General features: G+C 46.7%; 2 protein-coding genes across 2 annotated transcripts in view; one reads left to right on the plus strand and one right to left on the minus strand.

The window, feature by feature from the left end:
• The window catches only part of LOC118559137 (kinesin-like protein KIF20B), a 125328-nt gene that overhangs the window by 71454 nt on the left and 28284 nt on the right, over positions 1–25590 (minus strand). The window lies entirely within an intron of this gene.
• LOC118559136 (NLR family CARD domain-containing protein 3-like) overlaps positions 11262–25590 on the plus strand; it is a 31336-nt gene continuing 17007 nt past the window's right edge. The window contains exons 1-7 of the mRNA XM_036129853.1: positions 11262–11350; positions 12538–12663; positions 14511–14589; positions 14749–14977; positions 15121–16909; positions 23952–24125; positions 25274–25447. Coding sequence (XP_035985746.1) covers positions 11262–11350; positions 12538–12663; positions 14511–14589; positions 14749–14977; positions 15121–16909; positions 23952–24125; positions 25274–25447 — 2660 coding nt within the window. The remainder of the gene's footprint in view (positions 11351–12537; positions 12664–14510; positions 14590–14748; positions 14978–15120; positions 16910–23951; positions 24126–25273; positions 25448–25590) is intronic.

Raw genomic sequence — 25590 nt, forward strand, 5'->3', positions numbered from 1 at the left:
AACTTAGGTTTAGCAGAGGTGAAGAAAGTCAGACGACATTAACTAGAGGCACATTCCACAGCAGCTCTAACAAAGCCTTCTGTCCAGGCGGCCATCTTGTCTCTGTCTCTGTTAGCAGACTTTCAGACTTCCAGCAGCTCATTATCTGGGTCAGGTGTTCAGCTGCAGGGAGGAGACGGGAGTGTCTGGACGCTGCTGCAGGAACAACTGAGACAGTTTGGCCAGATGTCAACGGCTCACTTTATATAGATTCTTTAAATCTGGATCTTTAAATAGTTCATTTTTGATTGATTAGATCAAGACATCAATTATTTCTTCTTTCTTTCATAATTTCTTCTCAGCTTTTGTGTTTTTTTTTTTTGGCAGAATTGGGACATTTAGTCAAAACCAGTTCTAGTTGGAGACACCTTTGGTTCTAAACTTGTTCTGGGAGCACAGACTGCCTCTCTAATCTTTTTGGGTTCTTGCTGACCTGAAGAACAGTTCTGGACCTCATGGAGGAGTCCACTCCGTGTCTCCAGAACCGCTTCTCTTCCACTGACTGGGATGGTTTTAAACATCTCACTGTGGATCTTGGTGAAGGGACAGAAACCGGATCTGCAGACGTCTGGTTCTGTGAGGAGATGGTCTTCCTCCAGGAATACATCCTCACTTCTCCAAATAATGAAGTTTGGCTCACCAAACGGGTCAGAACCACAATGACCAGAGAAATCTCTGTTTCATCCAGGAGGACATGACGCTCTACAGGGAACTGTGGAAATGGGCCAAAAGGAGCTTCACCTTCGAAAGTCCAGATATGAGGACAAAGCTGAGTGTTTGCTGAACACCAACAGGTCCGGTTCTGGATGGGATGGTGAGAAGAACATGATGGAGATGCAGCCAAAGAACCAGAACCACTCCTTGAATGGGAGAATCAATCTGGACCTTTCTAACGTCTTCAATGTTCAATGAATCATTTTAATGTTCATTATTCTGATGAAAGATGTTTGTTTTCCTAAACTTTGTTTTGGACCCTGAACAGAACCGGTCCATTAATAAGTGTATAGAGTTGGAACCTTTCCAAGGAGTCAAAGAAAGGAAAAGTCCTGGTCCAGATGGGACCCGAGGAAATGTGTGGAAAATGGTTCTTTGTAGCTAGCAGACATTTTTAGTTGGACCTTTCAGTCGGCTTTGCAGCAGAACCTGGTCCAGTTCAGAAGAAGAAGAAATCTTTATTTGAAGTTACAATTTTACATTATAATGAAATCTGTCTTCTGCATTTAACCATCCCTTAGGGAGCAGCGGGCAGCTTCTCCAGAACCCAGGGAACCATCGGGGGTTAAGGGTATTGCTCAGGTTTGCTCCAGGTTCTAGCAACCTTATCAGAACCAAGGGTTCTGCTCTAACTACTGGGCCACCACTCCCCCTCAGTAATTGTTCCCTGAGCTAAGATCTAAAGCTCAGAGACACTCGCTGTCTTCAGTCCAGAACCTCTCACCTCTCTGGTTCTGAAGGCATTAGAAAAGCTGCTGAAGGAGGACCTGATGGAACCGGGTCAGGACCGTTTGGACCTCCTGCAGTTTGCTTCCAGGACGGGTCGAGGACTGGATGGTGAGACAGGGACACTTTGAAAGCTGCTCTGAAACATCTGGAGGAAGCAGAGGACCTTGTTGGTTCCCTTTTTATGGACTTCTCTTCTGCTTTTAATCCCATCCAGCTCCACATTTTAGCAGACAGCTTCCAGAACCTCTAGAACTTGGACTCTGTTCTGATCTGGTGGCTGATGGACTTTTTAACTCTGAGACTTTTTAACAGTGGTTTCTCCTCTGTTCTTTGTTTTCTACACTAATGATGGTCAAAGCCATGGCAGAGGCTGCTACATTATTGGACCTGCAGGAGGTTCTGTCTTTGTGTCCGTTCCCAGCAGTAATCCATCAGAACCGGGTCTCCTGGTGGAGGAAGGTGTCAGATGGAGCAGTTTCTCCTTTTTAAACATCAATGTGGTGAAAACTAAAGAGCTGTGAGTGATGTGAGGAAGAAGCCGACTGTCCTCCTCTGTTTTCAGGAAGAATGCGTCTGTTGAAGGAGTGAAGCTGGAGAAACACCTCTGGACCCAGACGGACAGAACCTCTGAAGCCCACATTGGTGCTGTGTGCAGAAAGCAGCGTGCACACAAAGCATCAAGCAGAAGCTGCAGCACTCTGACTGGGAGCTGCCTTGTTTTAATGTGGACCTGATCTGAATGAATCTGCTGGAAGGTTTTCTCTGAGCTGCCGGCACGGCTCACTTCCTGTTAAACACCAGAACCAGCTGCAGGCTGAAGATGTGCAGCTAAACTACTGGATCATTCAGGACGCAGCTACACACTGCCACCATGGAGAAGCAGCCGCTTCCAGCAGCTCTCAGCGTTCTGCAGGAGAACCAGCAGATGAAGCTGGTGTTTAGTGACTGTTGTTTTCTGTCCTGATGTCTTCCTGGCAGCTGCAAACCAAACTGCTCCTTGAAGAGAAGAAAGAAACTTTGAACCTTGAAGCTTCCAGGAAGTCCACTGCTGCTCCTGCTGCTGCCCCGCCCTCCTACCTGTCCCACCTCCATCACAGCTGAAGCTCCGCCTCCTTCCAGGTAGCAGCTCACCTGTGTCTCAGTGGTTCACATCTTGTTCTTCAGCACTTTGGAGCGTCTGAACAAACTGTAAGTTTGCTTTGTTTCCTACCAGAACTTTGTCTTGGGGAACTTTCCTCTTTGTTTCTGCTCTCTGATGTCTGGAGAACATGTTCACTTCTGATTTCAGCACAAAGTTTCATCTCTGCTGTCTGAAGACTAATCTACAGGATTATTAGATTATTGATGAACTGGAACCAAACAACATGATGAACAGCTGATGTTCAGATGTGATGTTTAGATGAGCAGAACTCTGTCGACCCAATCAGAGCTTCACGGCTCCAGATGATCTGTCTAAAATCTAAATATCTGGGAGCTTAAAGACAGGAACGTCCTTCATGTTGAGTTAAAACCACCTTTAACCTCCAACCAGAAACTCTGGACTCTGAGAAAAACATGTGATCTAAAGGTTCTGCTGCTTTTCTGCTAAAGTTACAAAGGTCCACTTGAAACCTGAACCGTCTCTTTAGAGGTTCTGCAGCTCCTTAAACTTTGTGGATCGTCCTAAAATGTGTTTCTGTCCCTTTAAGAACGATGGTTGGTTTGATAAATTCAGAGTGACTGAAGCAGAACTTCTGAGGTTCTGGTTCTGATATTTCTCCAGCCTGTTGTTTATGGCAGCTGTAAAATATCTGCTGTTCAGAGAGCAGATTGAAGAACAGCTGAAGACCTGAAGGTGGGTCCAATCAGACCAGCAAATGTTAACAGCTTTAAAGTTTTCATCATCAATGTTTTAGATTTAAATCCATTAAAAGTCAGATAATCCAAAAGTTTAACATTGATCTAATAAATCTGTGAATAAAACAATAATATTTCCAGTAATCAGACTTAAAGGTTGATTTGCTGCTAAAAGTGATCAGTCTGTTGTTCCACAGTGTTTGACCCATGAGGGACAATTATTAGTTAGTATTTTATTTCCTAAATGAAGAGTCTGAGGAGTTTAAGAACTTGTTGGGAACATTGTTTTCCTTAAATTCATGTTTCAAACTAAAGTTTCATTAAACAAAGATCTTTGTTCATGAAACCACAGAGAATCTGGAGCTCAAACTGGTTCTGATCCAGTTAATATTAATGGTTCTGATCCAGTTTCAGGTCCAAGGCTCTGATGTCCACCTTCTTAAACTCTGTCACCAGCTGGGATCTTCTGATGCTTTGATTTCTGCATAAAAACTAAAAGAAGTGAGTTTGCTTTTTAATGCTGTTAGTGACACAGGAAGGGATCAGCATGGAGAAATGGACCTGGAGAGGCCTGCTGCTTCACACTGAACTACCCGACCAGATCTAGTGGGTCGGTTCTGAAGCAGAGGCTGAGGCATGGTCTCATATCTGCTCTACAGCTCAACATGTTCTGGTCCTCCTTCTAGCAGAACTCTGAGAACCTGTTGATCCAAAGTTCTGAACTTCAGCTCCAGCTGATGAAGCAGAGGAGTCTGAGCTGGTGTCAACAGGAAGTAGTTCCCTTTTCTTGGTGCTGAGAGATCTTCCTGATGCTTTGGACCCAACGGTACCAGTCATGTGGACCATGGAGCTACTGTTTATTAACACAGAAGCATCATCAGCTTTGGGACTAAGTTTAATCTGCTGGTAGAAAAACTGTGATATTGCTGAGTTCTGATCATTTTAATGAGCAGAGAGAGAAACTGTGGCTAAAATCAATGATTCTGGAGGAACCGGGTCTCCTGGCTGAATGTTGCAGCTTATTTTAAACCCAGAAGTCCTTCCAGGAGTCCGGGATGCTGCTCTAGAACTATCTGGATAAAACATCCTGATTAAATGACTAAAGTTTGGACCAGAACCCAAGAAATGAAGCAGTTCATCTTGAAGTGAATGTTGACCAGTGATGAATGGCTGAATGTAGAAATGAGTGAACAGCAGCAGAGCATCAGAACCAGTTAGTTCACTGTACTGGATCATAGCTACTAGAACCTGCTGTGGTTCTGAATGTTTGGACCTTTAACAAAGGCTGACAGAAGTCCATCTACCATCTGTGGTAAACCCTTATTTAGTCTGTTTTCATCCTCATGTGCAGCTAGTTTCTAGTCTGAACATCAGAGACGGATCCAGGTCCAATCATCTAGATCCACTTTATCTCTGTTGGACTTTGGGATTAAAAGCTGCTGACGCCTCAGAACCGAGTTTAGTGAAATAAACCATTTACTGCTCTTCCTATCTGATCTACTCTGGTTATTGTGACCTTTTATGATCCTTTTCTCACTTTTTGCCTCCGTTGTTTCAACCTCATGTTGTTTTTCTCCTGCTGCTCACAGGTCCAATAAAGCCCGGACTTCACTGTGTCTCCAGTTCCCTGGGTCTGGCTCCGTCTTGGTAAATGTGAGCAAATCTTCTTCTTCAGCACCAGCAGCAGCTGATGTTTACAGTGTGAATGTATTTTATATGGGGGGGGGGGGGTGCCAGGTCAGAGTTCATCTGGTTCTAACAACCAATCAGTTTGCTGCTGACTCGACAGATTACAGCTCCTTAGATCACTCAGGAGATCCAACAGTCAAAGGTCTGGTTTATTAATAGTCACATTAAAACCAGTAAAAGTGGGTCTGAGTCCTCTAGAGTTTATAGAAGCAAGGGAACCAAATATTCCACTGAAGAAATTTTAATAAATAGGAATAAATATATAAATAAAAACACATGAACATGTCAGATGTGTCAACATAATCTGATCAAGAAAAAACGTAAATGTTTATCAGAGATCTGAACGTTTCTACGTCTGAGTGGAGCAAATATGGAGATCTAAGCTTTTCTAATGATTTGGAGCAGGAATCAAACTCTGGTCTCCCATTAAAGTCAAACACAGCAGCTTCTTGCTGTTTCTCTATCAGTCCTTTCAAAATAAAATGACATCAGTGTTAAAATGTGTTTGTTTCAGTCAGATTATTAAATAGTTCAGCTTTGATGCAGCAGATAATCCACTTATAGAGTTTGTCCGTCCATCCGTCCGTTGTCTTCCGCCTATCCAGGGTCGGGTCGCGGGGGTAGCACCTTCAGTAGGGAGGCCCAGACGTCCCTCTCCCCGGCCACTTGGGCCAGCTCCTCAGGAGGAAAAGCCAAGGCGTTCCCAGGCCAGCTGGGAGACGTTGTCCCTCAAGCGTGTCCTGGGTCTTCCGCTGGGTCTCCTCCCGGTGGGACGTGCCCGGAACACCTCACCAGGGAGGCGTCCAGGAGGCATCCTGACCAGATGCCCGATCCACCTCAACTGGCTCCTCTCGACGTGGAGGAGCTGCAGCTCTACTCTGAGTACTCCCCAGATGACTGAGCTCCTCACCCTATCTCTAAGGGAGAGCCCAGACACACTACGGAGAAAACTCATTTCGGCCGCTTGTATCCGGGATCTCGTTCTTTCGGTCATGACCCAAAGCTCGTGACCATAGATGAGGGTAGGAACGTAGATCGACCGGTAAATCGAGAGCTTCGCCTTTCGGCTTAGCTCTCTCTTCACCACAACGGATCGGTACAGCGCCTGCTTCACAGCAGACGCTGCACCAATCCGCCTGTCGATCTCCCGTTCAATCTTCCCCTCATTCGTGAACAAGACCCCAAGATACTTGAACTCCTCCATTAGGGGCAGTACATCCTCCCCAACCCGGAGAAGGCACTCTACCCTTTTCAGGCTTAAGACCCTGGTCTCAGATTTGGAGGCACTGATTCTCATCCCGGCCGCTTCGCACTCGGCTGCGAACCGCTCCAGTGAGAGCTGTAGATCACGCCCTGATGAAGCCAATAGGACCACGTCATCCGCAAATAGCAGAGACGCAATCCTAAGGCCACCAAAATGGATCCCCTCAACACCTTGGCTGCGCCTAGAAATTCTGTCCATAAAAGTTATGAAGATAAGATAGGCTTTATTGATCTCACATTGGAGAAATTCACATTTCACATTTCTCCGAACAGAATCGGTGACAAATGGCACCCTTGGCGGGGTCCAACTCTCACCTGAAACGAGTTCGACTTACTGCCGGCAATGTGGACCAGACTCTGACACCAGTTATACAGAGACCTGACAGCCATTATTAAAGGGCCCGGTACTCCATACTCCCGCAGTACCCCCCACAGGATCCCTCGGGGAACACGGTCGAATGCCTTCTCCAGATCCACAAACACATGTAGACTGGTTGGACAAACTCCCATGCCCCCACCCCAGGATCCTGCTGAGAGTGTAGAGCTGATCCAGTGTTCCACGGCCAGGACGAAAACCACACTGCTCTTCCTGAATCTGAGATTCAACTGTCCGACGGACCCTCCTTTCCAGAACCCCGGAATAGACCTTACCAGGGAGGCTTAAGAGTGTGATTCCTCTGTAGTTGGAACACCTCCGGTCCCCCTTTTTAAATAGGGGGACCACCACCCCAGTCTGCCAATCCAGGGTAACTGGATTGGCAGACTGGCAGACAGAAGAACTATGGGAAAAAGATGGAGGAGCTGCTGGCGCAGAACAACGTCAGAGATGTATGGAGAGGTCTGAAGAACATGTCCGGCATGTCCGGTTCTTCGGGCAGAGGAACAGCAGGGCTGCAGACGGTGACACCAAATTTGCAGATGAATTGAACACATTCTTCACCCGTTTTGATTCCCCCCACAATGGCCCCCTCCTTGCCGTCAACCCTCCGCATGTCTCCAACCACCAGCCCCCCAGAAACCTACCATCCCCCCTGCCGCCACTCTCATCAACCCCCGAGCCATCCACACCTTCGGCTCTGCCTTACTCCCCCCCACAGTCACATCAATGCAGGTGAGAGGACAGCTGATGAGGCTTAAACAGAGGAAAGCCACAGGACTGGACGGCATCCCCCCCCAGGCTGCTGAGGAACTGTGCAGATGAGCTCTGTGAGGTCCTCAGCCACATCTACAACCTGAGCCTCAGCCTGGGGTGGTGCCCACCCTGTGGAAGACCTCCTGTGTGGTACAGGTTCCCAAAACATCGCACGCCAGAGAACCGGCCCACTTCAGACCAGTCACCCTAACCTCCGACCTGATGAAGACCATGGAGCGCATCATCCTAGCTAACCCACCCTGGACCCGCTGCAGTTTGCCTACCGGCCCAACATCGGAGTAGAGGATGCCATCATCTACCTGCTGCAGCGGGCGCTCACCCACCTGGAGACCACCGGGAGCGCTGTGTGAGTCATGTTCTTTGACTTCTCCAGCGCTTTCAACACCATCAGACCGGTTTTGCTGAGGGAGAAGCTGGTGGACGCTGGGGTGGACAAACATCTGGCTGACTGAACCATCGACTACCTCACTGACCGCCCTCAGTACGTGCGGCTGAACGGCTGTCAGTCAGGGGTGGCACTCTGCAGCACCGGGGCCCCCCAGGGCACCGTTCTGTCTCCGTTTCTTTTCACCCTCTACACCTCAGACTTTACTTACAACACGGACAACTTCCACCTTCAGAAGTTCTCTGATGACTCGGCCATTGTGGGCTGTGTGTCTGAGGGGAACGAGCTGGAGTACCGGTCGGTCATCATGGACTTTGTGGACTGGTGTGAGAAAAACCATCTGTGCTTAAACACCAGTAAGACCAAGGAGATGGTGATCGACCTCAGGAGAAGACCCCCACCTCACTCACCTGTGAACATCCAGGGGCAGGACATAGAAACTATGGAGAGTTTCAAATACCTGGGTGTTCACGTCAACAATAAACTGGACTGGACTCATAATACTGACGCTCTGTATAAGAAGGGCCAGAGCCGACTCCACCTCCTGAGGAGGCTGAGGTCCTTTGGAGTGAGCAGGCCCCTGCTTAAGACCTTTTATGACTCTGTGGTGGCCTCAGCCCTCCTCTACGCTGTCGTCTGCTGGGTTCCTGGCAGCGCAGAGCGGGACAGAAAGCGGCTAAATAAGCTGGTGAAGAAGGCCACTTCTGTCCTGGGCTGCACCCTAGACTCTGTGGAGGAAGTGGCTGAGAGGAGGGTGCTGTCCAAGCTCACATCCATCATGGACAACACCTTCCACCCCCTGCACCAGACTGTAGAGGAGCTGAGCAGCTCCTTTGGTGACAGGCTTAGACACCCTGCCTGTAAAAAGGACCGTTACCGTAGGTCATTCATTCCTGCTGCCATCAGATTATACAATGCTGCAAAATAACTAACAATAACTGTAACAATAACTGTAATTATAACTGTAACTATAACTGCAACTGTAATCCTCTGCCTTATTTCTTTTTGTATTTTCTTTTTTTGTTTTTCTTACATACTCCTTTTGATCCATGGTATAACGAAGACACACTGTATATATGATGCACCTCGTCCTACTTGACACCTTCTTCCTATGATTACTGATTACTGAGCCGATGTGACATGTGAATTTCTCCAATATGAGATCAATAAAGCCTATCTTATCTTATCCTAACTGCCCCCGATGTCCACGCAATGCTGCAGAGCCGTGTTAACCAACACAGCCCCACAACATCCACCCCCGGGGCCTTGCCACCGAGGAGCTTTTTAACAACCTCGGCAAACTCAGCACCACAGATGGGAGACCACAACCCAGAGTCCTCGGGCTCTGGTTCCGCAATGGAAGATGTGTTGGTGGGATTAAGGAGGTCTTCGAAGTTTTCCGCCCACCGACGTACGACGTCCCGAGTCGATGTCAGCAGCACAGCACCCCCACTATAAACAGTGTTGGTACTGCACTGCTTCCCCCTCCTGAGAAGCTGGATAGTGGACCAGAATCGCTTCGAAGCCGTACGGAGGTCTTTCTCCATGGCCTCTCCGAACTCTTCCCACGCCCGAGTTTCGACTGCCAGTACACGTCAGCTGCTTCCGGAGTCCCACAGGCCAATAAAGCCCGATAGGACTCCTTCTTCAGCTTGACGGCTTCCCTCACCGCTGGTGTCCACCAACATGTTCGAGCATTGCCGCTGCGACATGCACCGACAACCTTGCGGCCACAGGTCCGACTAGCCGCCTCAACAATAGAGGCGCGGAACATGGTCCATTCAGACTGAATGTCCCACGCCTCCCTCGGTACGTGTTTAAAGCTCTCCCAGAGGTGGGAGTTAAAGCTCCGTCTCACGGGGGACTCTGCCAGACGTTCCCAGCAGACCCTCTCAATACGTTTGGGCCTGCCAGGTCTGACCGGCTTCCTCCCCCACCATCGGAGGGAACTCACCACCAGGTAGTGGTCGGTGGAGAGCTCCGCCCCTCTCTTCACCCGAGTGTCCAAGATATGCTGCCACAGATCAGATGAAACGACAACAAAGTCGATCATTGTACTGCAGCCTAGGGTGTCCTGGTATCAAGAGCACATGTGGACACCCTTATGCTTGAACATGGTGTTCGTGATGGACAATCCATGACAAGCACAGAAGTCCAACAACAGAACACCACTCGAGTTCAGATCAGATGGGCCATTCCTCCCAACCACGCCCCTCCAGGTCCCAATGTCATTGCCCAAGTGAGCGTTTAAGTCCCCCAGCAAAACGAGGGAGTCCCCAGGAGGGGCACTCTCCAGTACCCCCTCCAAGGACTCCAAAAAGGGTGGGTATTCTGAACAGCTGTTTGGCACATAAGCACAAACAACAGTCAGAACCCGTCCGCCCACACGAATGCGGAGGGAGGCCACCCTCTCGTTCACCGGGGTGCACCCCAACGTACAGGCACCGAGATGAGGGGTAACAAGTATGCCCACCCCAGCTCGGTGCCTCTCACCAGGGGCAACTCCAGAGTGGAAGAATGTCCAACCCCTCTCAAGGAGACTGGTTCCAGAGCCAGAGCCATGTGTCGAGGTGAGCCCGACTATCTCTAGTCGGAACCTCTCAACTTCGCGCACTAGCTCAGGCTCCTTCCCCACCAGAGAGGTGACATTCCACGTCCCAACAGGCAGCTTCTGCAGCCAAGGATCAGAACGCCAAGGTCCCCGCTCTCTACCGCCACCCATTGCACAACGCACTCGACCCCTTTGGCCCCTCCGATAGTTAGTGAGCCCATCGGAAGGGGGACCCATGTCACCTCTTCGGGCTGAGCCCGGCGGGGCTCCATGGGTAAAAGCCCGGCCACCAGGCGCTCGCCAACGTGCCCCCTCCTCCAGGCCTGGCTCCAGAGTGGGGCCCTGGTGACCCGCGTCCGGGCGAGGGAACACGAAATCCATTTATGTTGCTTGTCATAAGGGGCTTTTCGGGCTGCTCTTTGTCTGGTCCCTCACCTAGGACCTGTCTGCCTTGGGTGACCTTACTAGGGGCTTAAAGCCCCTGACAGCATAGCTCCTAGGATAATTGGGAAACTCAAATCCCTCCACCACGTTAAGGTGGCAGCCCAGGGAGGGTTGTAGAGTTTGAACATCAGCAACTATTTTATTTCACAATCATCAGTCAGAGTGAATCAGTGTCAGTGGATGAAATGTTGCTCCATGGCTCCATCTAGTGGACTGATAGTAGAAGTACAGCAGCTGATGGCAGCTTCCTCTGCCTCTTACTGCTGTCTGACTACATTCAACTGACACTGATATGAAGCAGAGAAGAAGAGCCAATCAGAGGAGGAGCAGCTGATCTTTTTCCAGCACTAATGATGTAAAGGATGATCAGAGTTGATGTGCAGATGAATGATTTGTGTTTCCTCTGCAGGTGAAGGTAGAAAGTGTGTGTGAGCTGATGTGGATGTGAATTCAGCAGCATGGATCAGTGTGAGGACAGAGAGGAGGGAGTCCCTCCCTCTAAAACCACTCTGTGTGGAGAAGCTGAGAGCCAGAGCCACGCTCAGAGGTGAGATCAGCATCTCTAAGTGTCCAGAACCCTTTTCACACAGCGTTTTCCTATATCAGGCCAAAAGAGAGGTGGTCCTGAAGCTGCTGCTGTTCCTCTTTGCTGCTTCATCCAGACTGAACAGAGCAGCTCAGCATGGTACCAGTGGGTTCTGACAAACAGCAAGTCAGTGTTGCAGAACCAGCTGAGTGACACCAGCCTGTTGCTTAGAGCTCTGGGTTCCAGCAGGACACATCTGGAAAAACTCACCAACTTCCAGAACATTTCCTGGATCTTGATGACTGTGATGGACCGAGGTAAAAATGCATGAGGAGTCACAGGAAATTATTCAAAAGTTGGGGTTTTTATTTTTAACCCAAAAGCCAAAAGTACAAAAATGGTGGGTTCCGGAGTCATAAAAGAGGTCAAAAAAAGAAAAACAAACTTTAACTGAAGCAAACTGTGCCCAAACTAACTGACTGCACAACCAAAATTAACTGACCTACAAACAAATGACACACAAGGGTATATATACACTCTGGCTGATCAGACCAATTAACACAATAGGGGTAATTAAAACCAAACAAACACTCACAAATGACAAAACAAAGCAGTACAGTTAAGTTTGACACTAAACTAATCTAAGAACAATGAAAAACACACAACCTCTAAATACAAACCCTAAGTGAAATACAAAACAAAGAAAGAAAATACAAATCCCCCCTTCCAGCAAAAGCAGGGGGAACAGTCCAATTTACCCTCCCCGGTATTTAGTTGTTCTCAGCCCTGGCAGCCATCTTTTGTCTGGCAAAACTCCCAGGCACCATGGAAGGTAAGAAATAAAGATTAGTAACAAAAACACAAAAAAGGTATGGAAAATTGACTAAGTACAAAAGTGAACTAAATGTGCGCGCTTACAAATAGAACACAGGTACTTAAACTAAGAATAAAGTTTTATTGCAAACTAAAATGTTCATATACTGATTGGTAAATGAAAAGTGTATGTGTGGTACAGACTTTTAAGGTGTGGCCATGGGTTTGGCCATCACAATGACCAACATGTGTTCAACATTATTCATCCTAGAAAGAAGGACGGCTGATCAGACATTTATGGAAGAATCTTTACATTTATTTTCTGTCTAAATGCGACCCAGATGAACAGAACCAGATGGTCTATGCAGGTATTAAAATAAGTTTTATTTTAACAGGATTCCTAAGAGACGGACACGTAGACATCAACCAGAACCAGAACCCAGCTGTTTGTCCTATAAGAGCGACAGGTCAAAGGATGGTCTCCTTGAGTTCAAATCTCCTGGACCTCCATCCTCAGAGAGGTGAGCTGTATCTAACTGCTGTAACTGTGGAAACTGAGTAAGTCTGAAATGTTTTTATTCCAACATGTGTTTAACGTGAGCTCAGCTCTTTTTCCCACATTTCTATGTTCATATGTGAAGCGGTGTGTGTTGGATGTTCTCCAGAACCACAGCAGTGAAAGTGGAAAGAATGGATGTTGTTGGAGGCGTCCTGGATGCTGCTACATCATGTTTAACAGCTCTGATCTGTTTGCTTTTGGGCCTCATTGATTAGTCGCCATCATTAAACACTTTTCTCTGCTTAAAGTCAAAGATTTAGTTTGGACTGGAGCTCACTCTGATTGGTTCTGTTCCATGTTAATGAGCTAACTGGACTGTTTAGTCCCTCTCCCATATTCATAGTGATTGAATCAAATCCAACATGGAACCAACTGGACTTCCTTTCTTTGTTCCTGAACCGTTTTGTCATCATTTCTGAAAGTCTTCCTCAGTTTAAGTGACTGAAGAGTTTCAGTTCTTCTCAGCTGGAGCTGGAACAATCACTCGGATCAGAACCAGAGACTTGGTGTTGTTCCCTCACAGGAGTTTAGAGCTGCAGCTGTTCTTCAGCTCTTAAATATCTCAATGGATTTATTACATTTCAGTTGAGCTTCAGACAAGTTAGCAGAACTGCAGCAACTCATTAAATGGGTCCAAAAATGCTCTGGTCTAAATGCTTCTCTAGATTTTTCTTCAACAGCTTTATTGTTACTTTGGGAAACTAACAAAATCCTGATTTCACTGCAAGGAATCATGTTGTGATATTTTAGCCAATCACCACCCCTAGTATGGACCGGTCTCCTCAGTCGGGGTCTGAGGTTCTAGAAATGACCCGTTACATTTCTTTAAGAGCCAAGAACAGAAACCCAGTTCCTCCCAGTGAGCTCTCAGATGTTCCAGTTCTATTTGCAGACAGAGGTTTGATCCGTTATCTCCAGAAATCAGCTGCCCTGTTCTGATGAAAACACCTTCATGTCTGGAGTGTTGATGCTGATCAGGAGGTTCTGCTGCTTCCTGGCTCCATGTCAGACTAACAGTGGATCACATTTCCACGACCCGCTGGGAAATACCTGCTAGAGCCAGTCTGACCCATCAAGACTTGGTTCCTGTGTGCGTTGTGAGAGCAGTTCAGCAGGGAAGGAAAGCTTCATCATGTGGTTGGTGGAACCAAGCTGAGCTGAAGTGGACCATCAGAGGTTCTGCTAGTTCTTAGTGGATCAGCAGGAACATTAAACATCTCCAACTACCTGGATCCTCTGGTTCTCTGCTCACATCCAGATGTCCTTCACGGACCTTTACCTTTTGATTGTCTCTGTGTGGACGCATATAATGTGAGCTCACTGGCTTCCAGGGACCTACAGGATCCATTTTAAAATACTCACCATCACATCCAGGACAGAACCTTACATGGACACACAGCCACATATCTCAGACCTCCTCCAGGTCCACACCACCTCAGATCGAGTCATCAGAACCTGCTGGATGTCCCACACACTGTCCTGAAGACCTGTGTGGACAGAACCTTCACCTCCACTGTCTCCAAGCTCTGGGTCACTGTCCCCACCAGCATCAGATCTGCTGACAGTGTGGACAGTTTGAAGTCCCAGTTCAAGATCCACTTTTTAAAATGTCTACTGGGAGGTTCTGGTGGTTCTGGTCTTCATCCTTTTAGTTCATCTTCCTCTTTTTAACTTTTTTGTATTGTGTTTATTTGATGCTCAGTTTTTCTGCTTTGAAGGACTTTTACTGTGAAGCTCTTGGTGATTTCATCTGTGAAAACTGCTGGATGAATATTTCCTTCCTTCCTAAATGTTCTGGTTCCTCCACAGAGTGGACCAGCAGAACTCAGAGGTTCCCAGAGGTCCGTCTGCCCGGCAGCATCAAACCCAGCTGGACTCCATATTTATGGTCTGTACATGTACAACAACTACTTTTCCATCGGTTCTGTTCAGTCATCTCCATGCTGGACTTTGTGGACCAGTGGACCGTCAGTCTGTCCAACATGGTTCTGATGTTTGGATCCATGATCTCAGTCTGATGTGTCCTTCATATATTATTCTGTTCCAGCTGCTGGAGGACAACATTGTCACTTTTGTGAAGAAGGAGCTGAAGAAGATCCAGAAGGTTCTGAGTCCAGATGACCCAGACTGCTCAGAGAGTCAGAGAGATGATGAGGAGGTGTTGGAAGGTGAGGATGAAGAGCAGAGGAGGAGCAGCAGAGAGGCACTGATGAAGATCACTGTGAATTTCCTGAAGAGGATGAAGCAGGAGGAGCTGGTTGACCGTCTGCAGAGCAGTAAGAGGATTTCTACAAAGATTTAACCTGATGGATAAATCACACATTTACTGATGTCTGAAGAGATGGAATCACATTTATTCACATCATCTTCAGAAGATCATTTGGTTTCCTTCCTGATTTTACTTTTTGTGTTAATTTAGAACATCTTGCTGCAGTTCAACAAAAACTTAAATTTGGTCTGAAGAAGAAGTTCCAGTGTGTGTTTGAGGGGATCGCTAAAGCAGGAAGTCCAACCCTTCTGAACCAGATCTACACAGAGCTCTACATCACAGAGGGAGGGACTGGAGAGGTCAATGATGAACATGAGGTCAGACAGATTGAAACAGCATCCAGGAAACCACACAGACCAGAAACAACCATCAGACAAGAAGACATCTTTAAAGTCCCACCTGGAAGACATCAACCAATTAGAACAGTGATGACAAAGGGAGTGGCTGGCATTGGGAAAACAGTCTTAACCCAGAAGTTCACTCTAGACTGGGCTGAAGACAAAGCCCACCAGAACATCCACTTCATATTTCCATTCACCTTCAGAGAGCTGAATGTGATGAAAGAGAAAAAGTTCAGCTTGGTGGACCTTGTTCATCACTTCTTTACTGAAACCAAAGAAATCTGCAGCTTTGAACACTTCCAGGTTCTGTTCATCTTTGATGGTCTGGATGAGAGTCGACTTCCTCTGGACTTCCAGAACCAGGAGATCCTGACTGATGCTACAGAGTCCACCTCAGTGGATGTTCTGCTGACAAACCTCATCAGGGGGAAACTGCTTCCCTCTGCTCGCCTCTGGATAACCACACGACCTGCAGCAGCCAATCAGATCCCTCCTGAGCGTGTTGGCATGGTGACAGAGGTCAGAGGGTTCACTGACCCACAGAAGGAGGAGTACTTCAGGAAGAGATTCAGAGATGAGGAGCAGGCCTGGATGATCATCTCCCACATGAAGACATCAAGAAGCCTCCACATCATGTGCCACATCCCAGTCTTCTGCTGGATCACTGCTACGGTTCTGGAGGACGTGTTGGAGACCAGAGAGGGAGGAGAGCTGCCCAGCACCCTAACTGAGATGTACATCCACTTCCTGGTGGTTCAGACCAAAGTGAAGAAGGTCAAGTATGATAGAGGAGCTGAAACAGATCCACACTGGAGTCCAGAGAGCAGGAAGATGATCGAGTCTCTGGGCAAACTGGCTTTTGATCAGCTGCAGAAAGGAAACCTGATCTTCTATGAATCAGACCTGACAGAGTGTGGCATCGATATCAGAGCAGCCTCAGTGTACTCAGGAGTGTTCACACAGATCTTTAGAGAGGAGAGAGGGCTGTACCAGGACAAGGTGTTCTGCTTCGTCCATCTGAGTGTTCAGGAGTTTCTGGCTGCTCTTCATGTTCATCAAACCTTCATTAATCGTGGTGTCAACCTGATGGAAGAAACCCAAACATCTAAGAGGTCTTTATTTTCCAAGAAACCTAAACTAAAGTGTCTTCACCAGAGAGCTGTTGATCAGGCCTTACAGAGTCCAAATGGACACCTGGACTTGTTCCTCCGGTTCCTCCTGGGACTTTCACTGCAGACCAATCAGAGACTCCTACAAGGTCTGCTGACACAGACAGGAAGTAGCTCACAGACCAATCAGGAAACTGTTCAGTACATCAAGTGGAAGATCAGTGAGAATGTGTCTGCAGAGAAAAGCATCAATCTGTTTCACTGTCTGAATGAACTGAATGATCGTTCTCTAGTGGAGGAGATCCAACAGTCTCTGAGTTCAGGAAGTCTCTCCACAGATGAACTGTCTCCTGCTCAGTGGTCAGCTCTGATCTTCATCTTAGTGTCATCAGCAGAAGATCTGGATGTGTTTGACCTGAAGAAATACTCTGCTTCAGAGGAGGTTTTTCTGAGGCTGCTGCCAGTGGTTAAAGCCTCCAACAAAGCTCTGTAAGGACACAGACTGTTGCTGCTTTTATTTCTGATAGTGATAAATCTGCTAATGAGGTAAATATAGATTCATGTTGCTCAGTTTATTTATAATGAAACAGTTCATGACAAAAGGCAACATAAACACAGGTGTGTACCAAACTACATTGTCATTTGGTACACACAGCATTGCCAAGGGGCGGGGCTAACAGGAGCTACTCTCAGCAGCTCAGTGTTCAAGAGATAGAGCGATGGTAGACTAATCTGAAGAAGGGAGTGCAAAAGTCAGTAAGTCATTTATCAAACCAACTGTTAAATGAGTACAAGGCTGTAACATAGTGCAATGTATCCCACTTTGTCCAAAATCAGCCTCTTTTTTAGAATTTTACCTGATTAGCAAATAGCCTAGCTGATGGTCAGCCCTGCTGCTATACAGTAGCAGAAGTGACAGTGGGACAGAGGAGAGAGAGGAGGAAACATTGAGAAAGACAGGAGGCAAAATAAAGAGATCACTTAGGAAAAAAAGAAGAAAGGGTTTTCAAAATGGTGATGTCAGATATAAGCCTAATTTATATTTTACTGACATTTTAAATATGTTCTTAGAGATCCAGATGTTTTCTTCATTTATGTTGGAAGTTAGAGTTTTGATGTTTTGTAGCCTACTAGTTATCACATGACTTAGATGTTTGGTTTGACACATATCTAGTTTCTTTAAAAGTCAAAGATTTGACCACACATGTAGGTCATGAGGGAGGGGGCGTTACTGGAGGTTGCCACTTTCTGGTGACGCCCCTCTCCCCAATTTTATTTTGCATCTTAGACACTTTCACTTCAAACATTTTTCACATCACACACTCATATAGGCCATGGTAGGGGGGGTGGGGGGAAGACGTCTGGGAGGGGGCTTATGTTGTGTGGGCCTCACCTCGGACGGCTCCCTTCACCTCCTCTCCCACTTAGACATTGAGGGTTCTGGGCAGTCACACGGAAGGGGTGCGCTGGCAACAGCTACCTTCCGAAAGGGGGGTGGGCTGTGCCGTGCATCCCCTTCGGCGCTCCCAGTTTTTAAACGCACTTGAGAACAACATGCAACAACACAACATTTGAGCAGGCGTAGGGAGGGTCGGGGTCTTCTGCACACACCCGTTCTCCGATGGAGGCAAGGAGTCTGGGGCCTGGAGGAGGTGCGGGCCACTGTGTCCGGGGTCTTGGCGGGGGGCTGCGGTGTGCAGTCAGCGGCCTACCAGGTCTGGGGCTGATGCCTCCGCTCCCCCCAGGGGACGGGGGGCAGGGATGGCAAGGGTAAGGTGGGGGGAGGGAGTGGGTTTATTAGGTATTTAGGGGGAGGGGGGGGCTCTGGCCGGGTGGCTCGTGCGGGTCGTGTTGGCCCGCCCTCTTGGGGGGGCCCGGTCCGGGGGGCGTCTGGTCGGGGGCCGGGGCCGGGGGTCGGGCACAAGCAGTCGTATAGTCGATTTGGGGTGACCCCCCCCCTTTGGTCAGTGTTGGATGTGAGTGTTATGTGGGAATGTGTGTACAGCGTCTTTTTCTTTTTTTTTTTTTCTTTCTGTGTGTGGCGAGTGGGGCACAAGGGAGGGATGGGGTGAATGAGTTTTTTTTTTTTTTTTTCAGGTATGGGTGTGGTCCGCTCCCTCTCCCAAGAACATCTCAAGTCTCCGATAGGTGCGGAGCCCATCCCCCCACGTCCTGCCTTCCTCCACTTCGTTGGCGGGCGCCTTGGCCCCCTGGCGCGTTAGTTGGCTTCGGGTTTGGGGCGGGTTCCCGGGCGTGCGCCGGCCCGCTCCTGGCGGCCTCTTCGCGGGGCCTGGCCCCCCGGGGGGCGGCCGGGGCCCTCGTCGCGGGGGCGGGGCGCCCCTGGGGCCTCTGGCCCTCAGGGCCCATGGCCGGGACCACTTCAGCGGGGCTGGCTGCCGGCGGAGCCCACGGGCTCGTCTCCGCGGCTTTTGAGGGCGTCGGCATTGCGGTGGCTGGGGGATTTCCTCGGGGTCGTCTCTGCTCCTTCCTTGGGGGGGGGGGTTGCAGATATCCTGTGTCGGCCCCTCCTGGGCGACCTGCTTTAGGGACCCCTTTGGGAGTCCAGGGCTACGGGTCCCCTGACGCCTGCCTCTGTGCTCGGGGAAGGTGGGTCTTTGGTTCTCCACAATCACTATCAAGCTATTTCTGGATAATCTTCACCTAAACTAGTGCACTTTCACATCTCCCACTGGTGCTGGGTCCCAGGTATTAAGTGTTCACTTATATACAGTAATCTTATAATTTATTTATTTATTAATTTATTTATTTAGTTTATGTTGTGTCACTTTCTTTTTTCAAATATCACATTACACATGTCAGCTTACATAATAATATATATGATTTAGCAATGGCATCTAGGTGTTATTCGAGTGTATCTGTTGCTTTATGTCTGTTGGTTGTGCTGTTCTTTTTGTGTCTCTTTCCAGGTGATGGAGCAGACAGAGGACATTTTATCATTCTCTTCCTTTTATCTCCTCTTTCTTTCACCTCTACTCTTTTTTTTTTCTTTTCTTTCACTTTTTGTTCTTCCTTTACTCTCCCATTGTCATGTCCATATAATTTGAAATTCTCCTTGCAGGAATCATAATAAAGCTATTTACAAGCATAAATCAAGTGGAGCACTATGGCGAAAGCTGTTTGCTCCACTTGTAAAAGCAAAATCTGTCGAGCTCCATCTGCCATTGAGATATCAATTCCTATTGCCATAGTGCTAGACAGGACACTGGGAAAAAAAAAAAAAAAAAAAAAAAAAAAGTCAAAGATTTAGTTTTGATTGTAAAAAAAAAAAAAAAACTTGATATGAAACATTGTTCTTCCTCTTTGGGAAAAAGCTAAAATTTCCTTATTATTAATTTGCTTAGTGAGGAAAGCAGTGGATTACTACAGGGCAAAACTGGATACATGGAGGTTCAATTTGGTGAACGTTGACCAGGAAAGTCTAGAGATTCTCCAGAAGGTAGAGAGTGTCCTCCTCACTGGGGAGTTAGATGATTCACTAGATCTGGACCCTGAGCTGAACAGAGGTTGTCTCTGTGGGAAGTTGCCTCTCTTTCACAACAGCTTTCCATGAATCTGCAGGGTTCAATCAGGTGGAGGTTCTCAATCAGGTGGTAGCTGTGTTTTCATGTGAATAAGTGAATAGAAGTGAACACTGAGTACCTGGAACCCAGCACCTCTCGGTGTTTGTGAAAGTGCACTTGTGTATGTAAAATTTATCCAAAAGAAAAAAGCTCAATTGTGGTTGTAAAGAGCCCCGACCGAGCCCGGGGGGCCAGGCCCCGCGAAGCAGCCGCCAGGAAAGAGCCGGCACCCACCAGGAAGTCTGCCCTGAACCCGAGGGCCGCCAATGCACCAGCGGGCCAAGGCGCCAGCCAGTGGAGGGGGGCAGGACGCGGGGAATGGGCTCCGCAACTAGCGGAGACTTGAGATGTTCTTGGGAGAGGTTTTTCTCTCTTAACGTAGATGGCTTTCTTCACACCCCTTTCAAACCATCTGTCTTCTTTGTCCAAAATTTGAACATTTTGGTCCTCAAAGAGTGTCCTTTGTCCTTAAGGTGTAGGTGGACAGCAGAGTCTTGTCCTGAGGAGGTAGCTCTCCTGTGTTTAGCCATGTGTCTGTGGAGTGGTTGTTTGGTTTCTCCAAAATTAAGATCAGAACATTCTTCATTGCACTGAACTGCATACACCACTCCGCTCATCTTAGGTTTGGGGGTTTTGTCCTTGGGATGCGCCAGCCTCTGTCTGAGGGTCCTGTTTGGTTTCAAATGTACTGCGATTTTGTGTTTGGAAAAAATCCTCCTGAGTTTTTCAGAGACTCCAGCAACATATGGGATGACAATGTTTTTGCGTTGATTCTTCTCACCATTATGTTCTGCAGCGGGTCTTTTGGATTTTCTTGCTAATTTGACAAAAGCCCAGTTAGGGTATCCACAGGTTTGGAGGGCATCTTTGATGTGTTTCTGTTCCTTGTGCTTCCCTTCTGTTTTAGTTGGGACATGCTCGGCCCGGTGTTGTAAGGTTCTGATGACAGAAAGTTTGTGTTCCAGTGGGTGGTGTGAGTCAAAAACAAGATATTGGTCTGTGTGAGTGGGTTTCCTATACACTTCAGTGTTGAGGTTTCCATCTCCTTCCATGTTCACCAAACAGTCGAGAAAAGGTAGCTCGTTGTTGTTGGCATCCTCTCTGGTAAACTTGATGTTGTTGAGTTGATGTGTCTTGTGAAATCTGTCACTTCTTTTAACTGGATTTTGACAAGTGTCATTCACATATCTAAACCAGTGGCTTTGAGGTGTTCCTCTGAAGGTTCCCAAAGCTCTCTTTTCCATTTCTTCCATGTAAAAACTGGCTACAATTGGTGACACTGGAGATCCCATGGCACAACCATGCTTCTGTCAGTAAAAATGATCACTGAACTTGAAATAAGTAGTTGAAAGACAAAGGTCCAGTAGGGTACATATCTGGTCCGGAGTATAGTTAGTTCTGTTATTTAGGTCACTGTCTTGTTGAAGACGTTTCATGACTGTTCTACTGCCGTACTGATGTAGGTATGCAAGTGAAAAGTGAAGTGACATCTCCTGGCGCCATCTTTTAATGTTTGACTTTGTTTGCAAAGTCTTTGGAGTTTTCTATGTAATTTGGTGTGTTCCCCACCAGGGGGCTAAAATACTAGTAAGCTGTTTAGCAATGTTATATATTACTGAGTTAATGCTGCTGACAATGGGTCTGAGTGGTGTTCCTTCCTTGTGAATTTTTGGGAGTCCATATAAGCATGGAATGTCTTCCCCTGGATATAATCTATAATAAGATGAGCGATTAATTACCTTGTCTTTTTCTAGTTGTTGGAGGTAGTCAGTGATTTTCTTTTTGTAGGTGCTGGTGTGATCCTTTTTCAAAGACTCATATGTGGTGGTGTCACTCAGAGTGCAAATTTTGTCCTGGTAGTCTGAAGTGTTGAGGACCACGGTGCATCTTCCTTTGTCTGCTGGCAATGTGGTGATGCTTTGGTTCCTGGCTAAGCGATGTTATGGCTTTCCTGTGTTGTGAGATTAGAAGGAGGTGGTTTGGCGCTGGATAGGGTAGCTTTTATTTTCATCCTGAGTTGCTCTGCCTCTTTTTCAACCAGATTGTTGTTACTGATGGCAGATTCAGTGGCAGTTATCAGTTCCGCAATGGATATTTCTTGTGGAGAAATGCCAAAATTCAGGCCTTTACTCAGTACCTCCATCTCTGGCTTTGTCGGCGACCTGCTAGAGAGGTTTTTAACCCACTTGTCCTGGACATTGATATTGGTGGCCACCTCCTGGGGTATGTTTTTGTCTAGTGTAGGTGGTGCTTTCTGTTGCAATTTGTTGAATTTAGCTTTTTGTCTTTCTTTCATTTTATGGTGCTGGGAAAGCTGGACCTTATCAACAAAACTGGAAACTTCCTCAAACAAAGTTTCAGGAAGAAAATTAAACAGCTTCTACGTTGTCTGACCTATTTTGTGAGAGAGGGCTTCAACAGTGAAGTGGGTCTGTCTTATCCTCTCACTAAGCAGTTTGTTTAGCGCATGCCTACGAATCTCTTCTGCCCTATGTCCCTTGATGGTAGAATTCAGTCTTAAGCTGTTGGGGTGAGGCTTTGCTGTCTACACCTCAAATTAAAACGAAGATGGTTCCTATAATCTGCAAGTTTTCTAAGTGTTTTCTCATACTCATGCACTCATGCACGGGGGGTTGTGGCCGAGTGGTTAGAGCAGCGCGCTTGCACTCAGAGAAGGATGCAAGTACCCGGTTCGATCCCCAGTGCTGGCACTCTGGGTCCCTGAGCAAGACCCTTAACCCCAGCTTGCTCCCCGGGCACCTCACATGGCAGCCCACTGCTCCCAAGGGGATGGGTTAAATGCAGAGAGCAAATTTCATTGTAATGTATGTTTCAATAACAATAAAGACGAAAAAGACGATATTACTACTCCAAGGGTGCCTTTCCCAAATTGGTGTGCAATATGCTGGTGTAGATTCAGGTCATTCAGGTCATGGTCATCCCAAAAACGTTAAAAACAAAACAACTGGACTTGTTGTTTTGGACAACAAGTCGTGTAGGTGTCCACCTACACCTTAAGGACAAAGGACACTCTTTTGAAGACCAAAATTTTCACATTTTGGACAAAGAAGACAGATGGTTTGAAAGGGGTGTGAAGGAAGCTATCTACGTTAAGAGAGAAAAACCCACCTAAAACAGAGGAAGAGGCCTTAGGTTCCAACTCTCAAAAACTTATAATACAGCTATAGGCTTAATTCCGGCCAATCATCACTTCAAACTTTTTGAATTGAGAAACGTCTTCAAACTTCGGAAAACAAGTCCAGCTGTTTTGTTTTTTACTTTTTTGGGATGACCATGACCTGGATGACTGAGAATTTTTACCAACATAAAGAGGGGTTCATCACAAAAAATGGTGCAAGTTAAAAGAAAGAGAGTGAGATCCATGGAATTGCTCCCTAAAATCTTATTATCATTATGCCCCCAAAAATGAAATGGAATATTTGCCCCTGAACATTAGCTAAGATTACTATATTGGCGTTGTATCATTTTATCAGATTTATCAAGTGGTTGGGTTGCTTTAACCTGCTCATTACACAGCCTTGCGTTCTGAAAGCAGCCCAACTTACCGCAGGTTCTGCTACATGTTGCTGCCACTGAGAGACCTGATGTCGCCACCGTCAAAATCAGCCATGGCTGCTGTTGATGGCCCTGCCACAAACATTTCTGTTATTTTTGCACATTTGGCAGCAAGTGCTTGAAAAGCAAGTTGTTGTTTTTATTTACACAGTTTCTCTGAGCCTCCTCGCTTTTTCTCCATCTCAGTATTCTAAATATTGTAAATAAAGGTAGTTTATTTATAACGAACCAGTTCACAATAAAATTAAATATAAATATGTGTAAAATAAGATAGATCCATCAATCTTTCCAAGGAGAACATTGGTGACTGTAAAGAAATCAACAATATTTCTGATGAATCGTTTAATAGCAGATTTTTCTCCCTGTCTCCTCAGACTGAGTGGCTGTAACCTCTCAGAGAGAAGCTGTGAAGCTCTGTCCTCAGTTCTCAGCTCCCAGTCCTCCAGTCTCAGAGAACTGGACCTGAGTAACAACAACCTGCAGGATTCAGGAGTGAAGCTTCTCTCTGCTGGACTGGAGAGTCCAAACTGCAAACTGGAAACTCTCAGGTACAAAGTTCTCCATCCTGTTGAACCCAGATTTCTGTCCGTTACCTGCTAAAAGGTTACACATAAAATATCCCAGAATGCAGTGTGCTGATTGAGCAGCAGGAGAGATCAGAACAGAGAAAGATAAAGCAGAGCTATCAAAGTAGAGCTGAAAGCTGAACAAGTGGGAGAAAAGAAAAAGCTGTTATTCTAAATGATCTAAAGCCTTGGATATTTTTTAAACAGCCCCAGAAATCATGACAGACATTAGATGCATTAATCCCCAAAATTACATTTGAATTAAATATTTAATTTAAAACCATCAGATTAGTTTTTTTATTCCATATATTCACTACCTGCTCCACCATAACCTGACAATGAGTCAAAAGAAAAATATTATTTGTGCACAGGCAACACCACAACTGCTCAACTATGGCCAGAACCAAGACCCAGTATTTCTGAAGGGGAGTTGCTTAATTGGGCTTTACTTTCTTTATAAGTGAAACCCTTGAATTATCTCCCAGTTCCCCACAACAAAGCAGAACATGAGTGGTAGTTTATCCTTTCCATGTCCCAGTTTGGTCATCGCGCCCGCCAGAGTTGACTCAGCACATCCCAAACACATGCAGGCCAGAGCCCAGAATGACAGCAAAACTAGTGATGAAACGGCAAGAGAATGAGATGCAGTAAGTGGGTAAAATATGGGAGAAAGAGACCACACTAACTGATGGGAGATGTCTCAAAGGCATTCTGCTGATTGTGCAAATGTTAAATATGTGCTCCTCATACGCTGCTAACACCACTAATCTATGCCACTGCTTTATTCTTTGTCTCAGCTTCAATTCTGGACTTTATCAATGAGATTAAAGCTGTCTAACCACCGGAACAATGGTTTCAGAAACCACCAGTTTATCTTTAGTATTTTAACTCCAGTTTTAAGTTCACTTAAAGCCAGAACCCTATGCAGAGTTTGTGTCAGTTTGCAGAGTTTTTATCTTAGTGGAGCTCTAGTCAGGATTCATCTATTTAAATGGGTCAGATGCTACTTTTTATTACCTTTAGAACAAAATACAGTTGGATTTCTATTTTATTTTTATTAAAACCAGCTCAGCAGCAGTTTTTGGAGCAGTACTTATGTTAACCTCATGTGTTGAATTTTGTGTCTGCAGTTTGTCAGGCTGTCTGATCTCAGAGGAAGGCTGTGCTTCTCTGGTCTCAGCTCTGAGTGCCAACCCCTCCCACCTGAAAGAGTTGGACCTGAGCTACAATCATCCAGGAGACTCAGAAGTGAAGCTGCTGTCGGCTGGACTGAAGTTTCCACGCTGGAGGCTGGAAGCTCTCAGGTATGGAGGAATAAATTTATAGAAATTTAGGACAAAGTTTGGACTGATTTATGACCCACATCATAAATCAAAACCTCCTCAATTAAATCTAACCCATCCCTCTCCTTACCCCTCTTATCACTTCCAGAGTAATTGTATAGTTC

Source organism: Fundulus heteroclitus, unplaced genomic scaffold, assembly GCF_011125445.2.
Source record: "Fundulus heteroclitus isolate FHET01 unplaced genomic scaffold, MU-UCD_Fhet_4.1 scaffold_238, whole genome shotgun sequence".
Classification (NCBI taxonomy): domain Eukaryota; kingdom Metazoa; phylum Chordata; class Actinopteri; order Cyprinodontiformes; family Fundulidae; genus Fundulus; species Fundulus heteroclitus.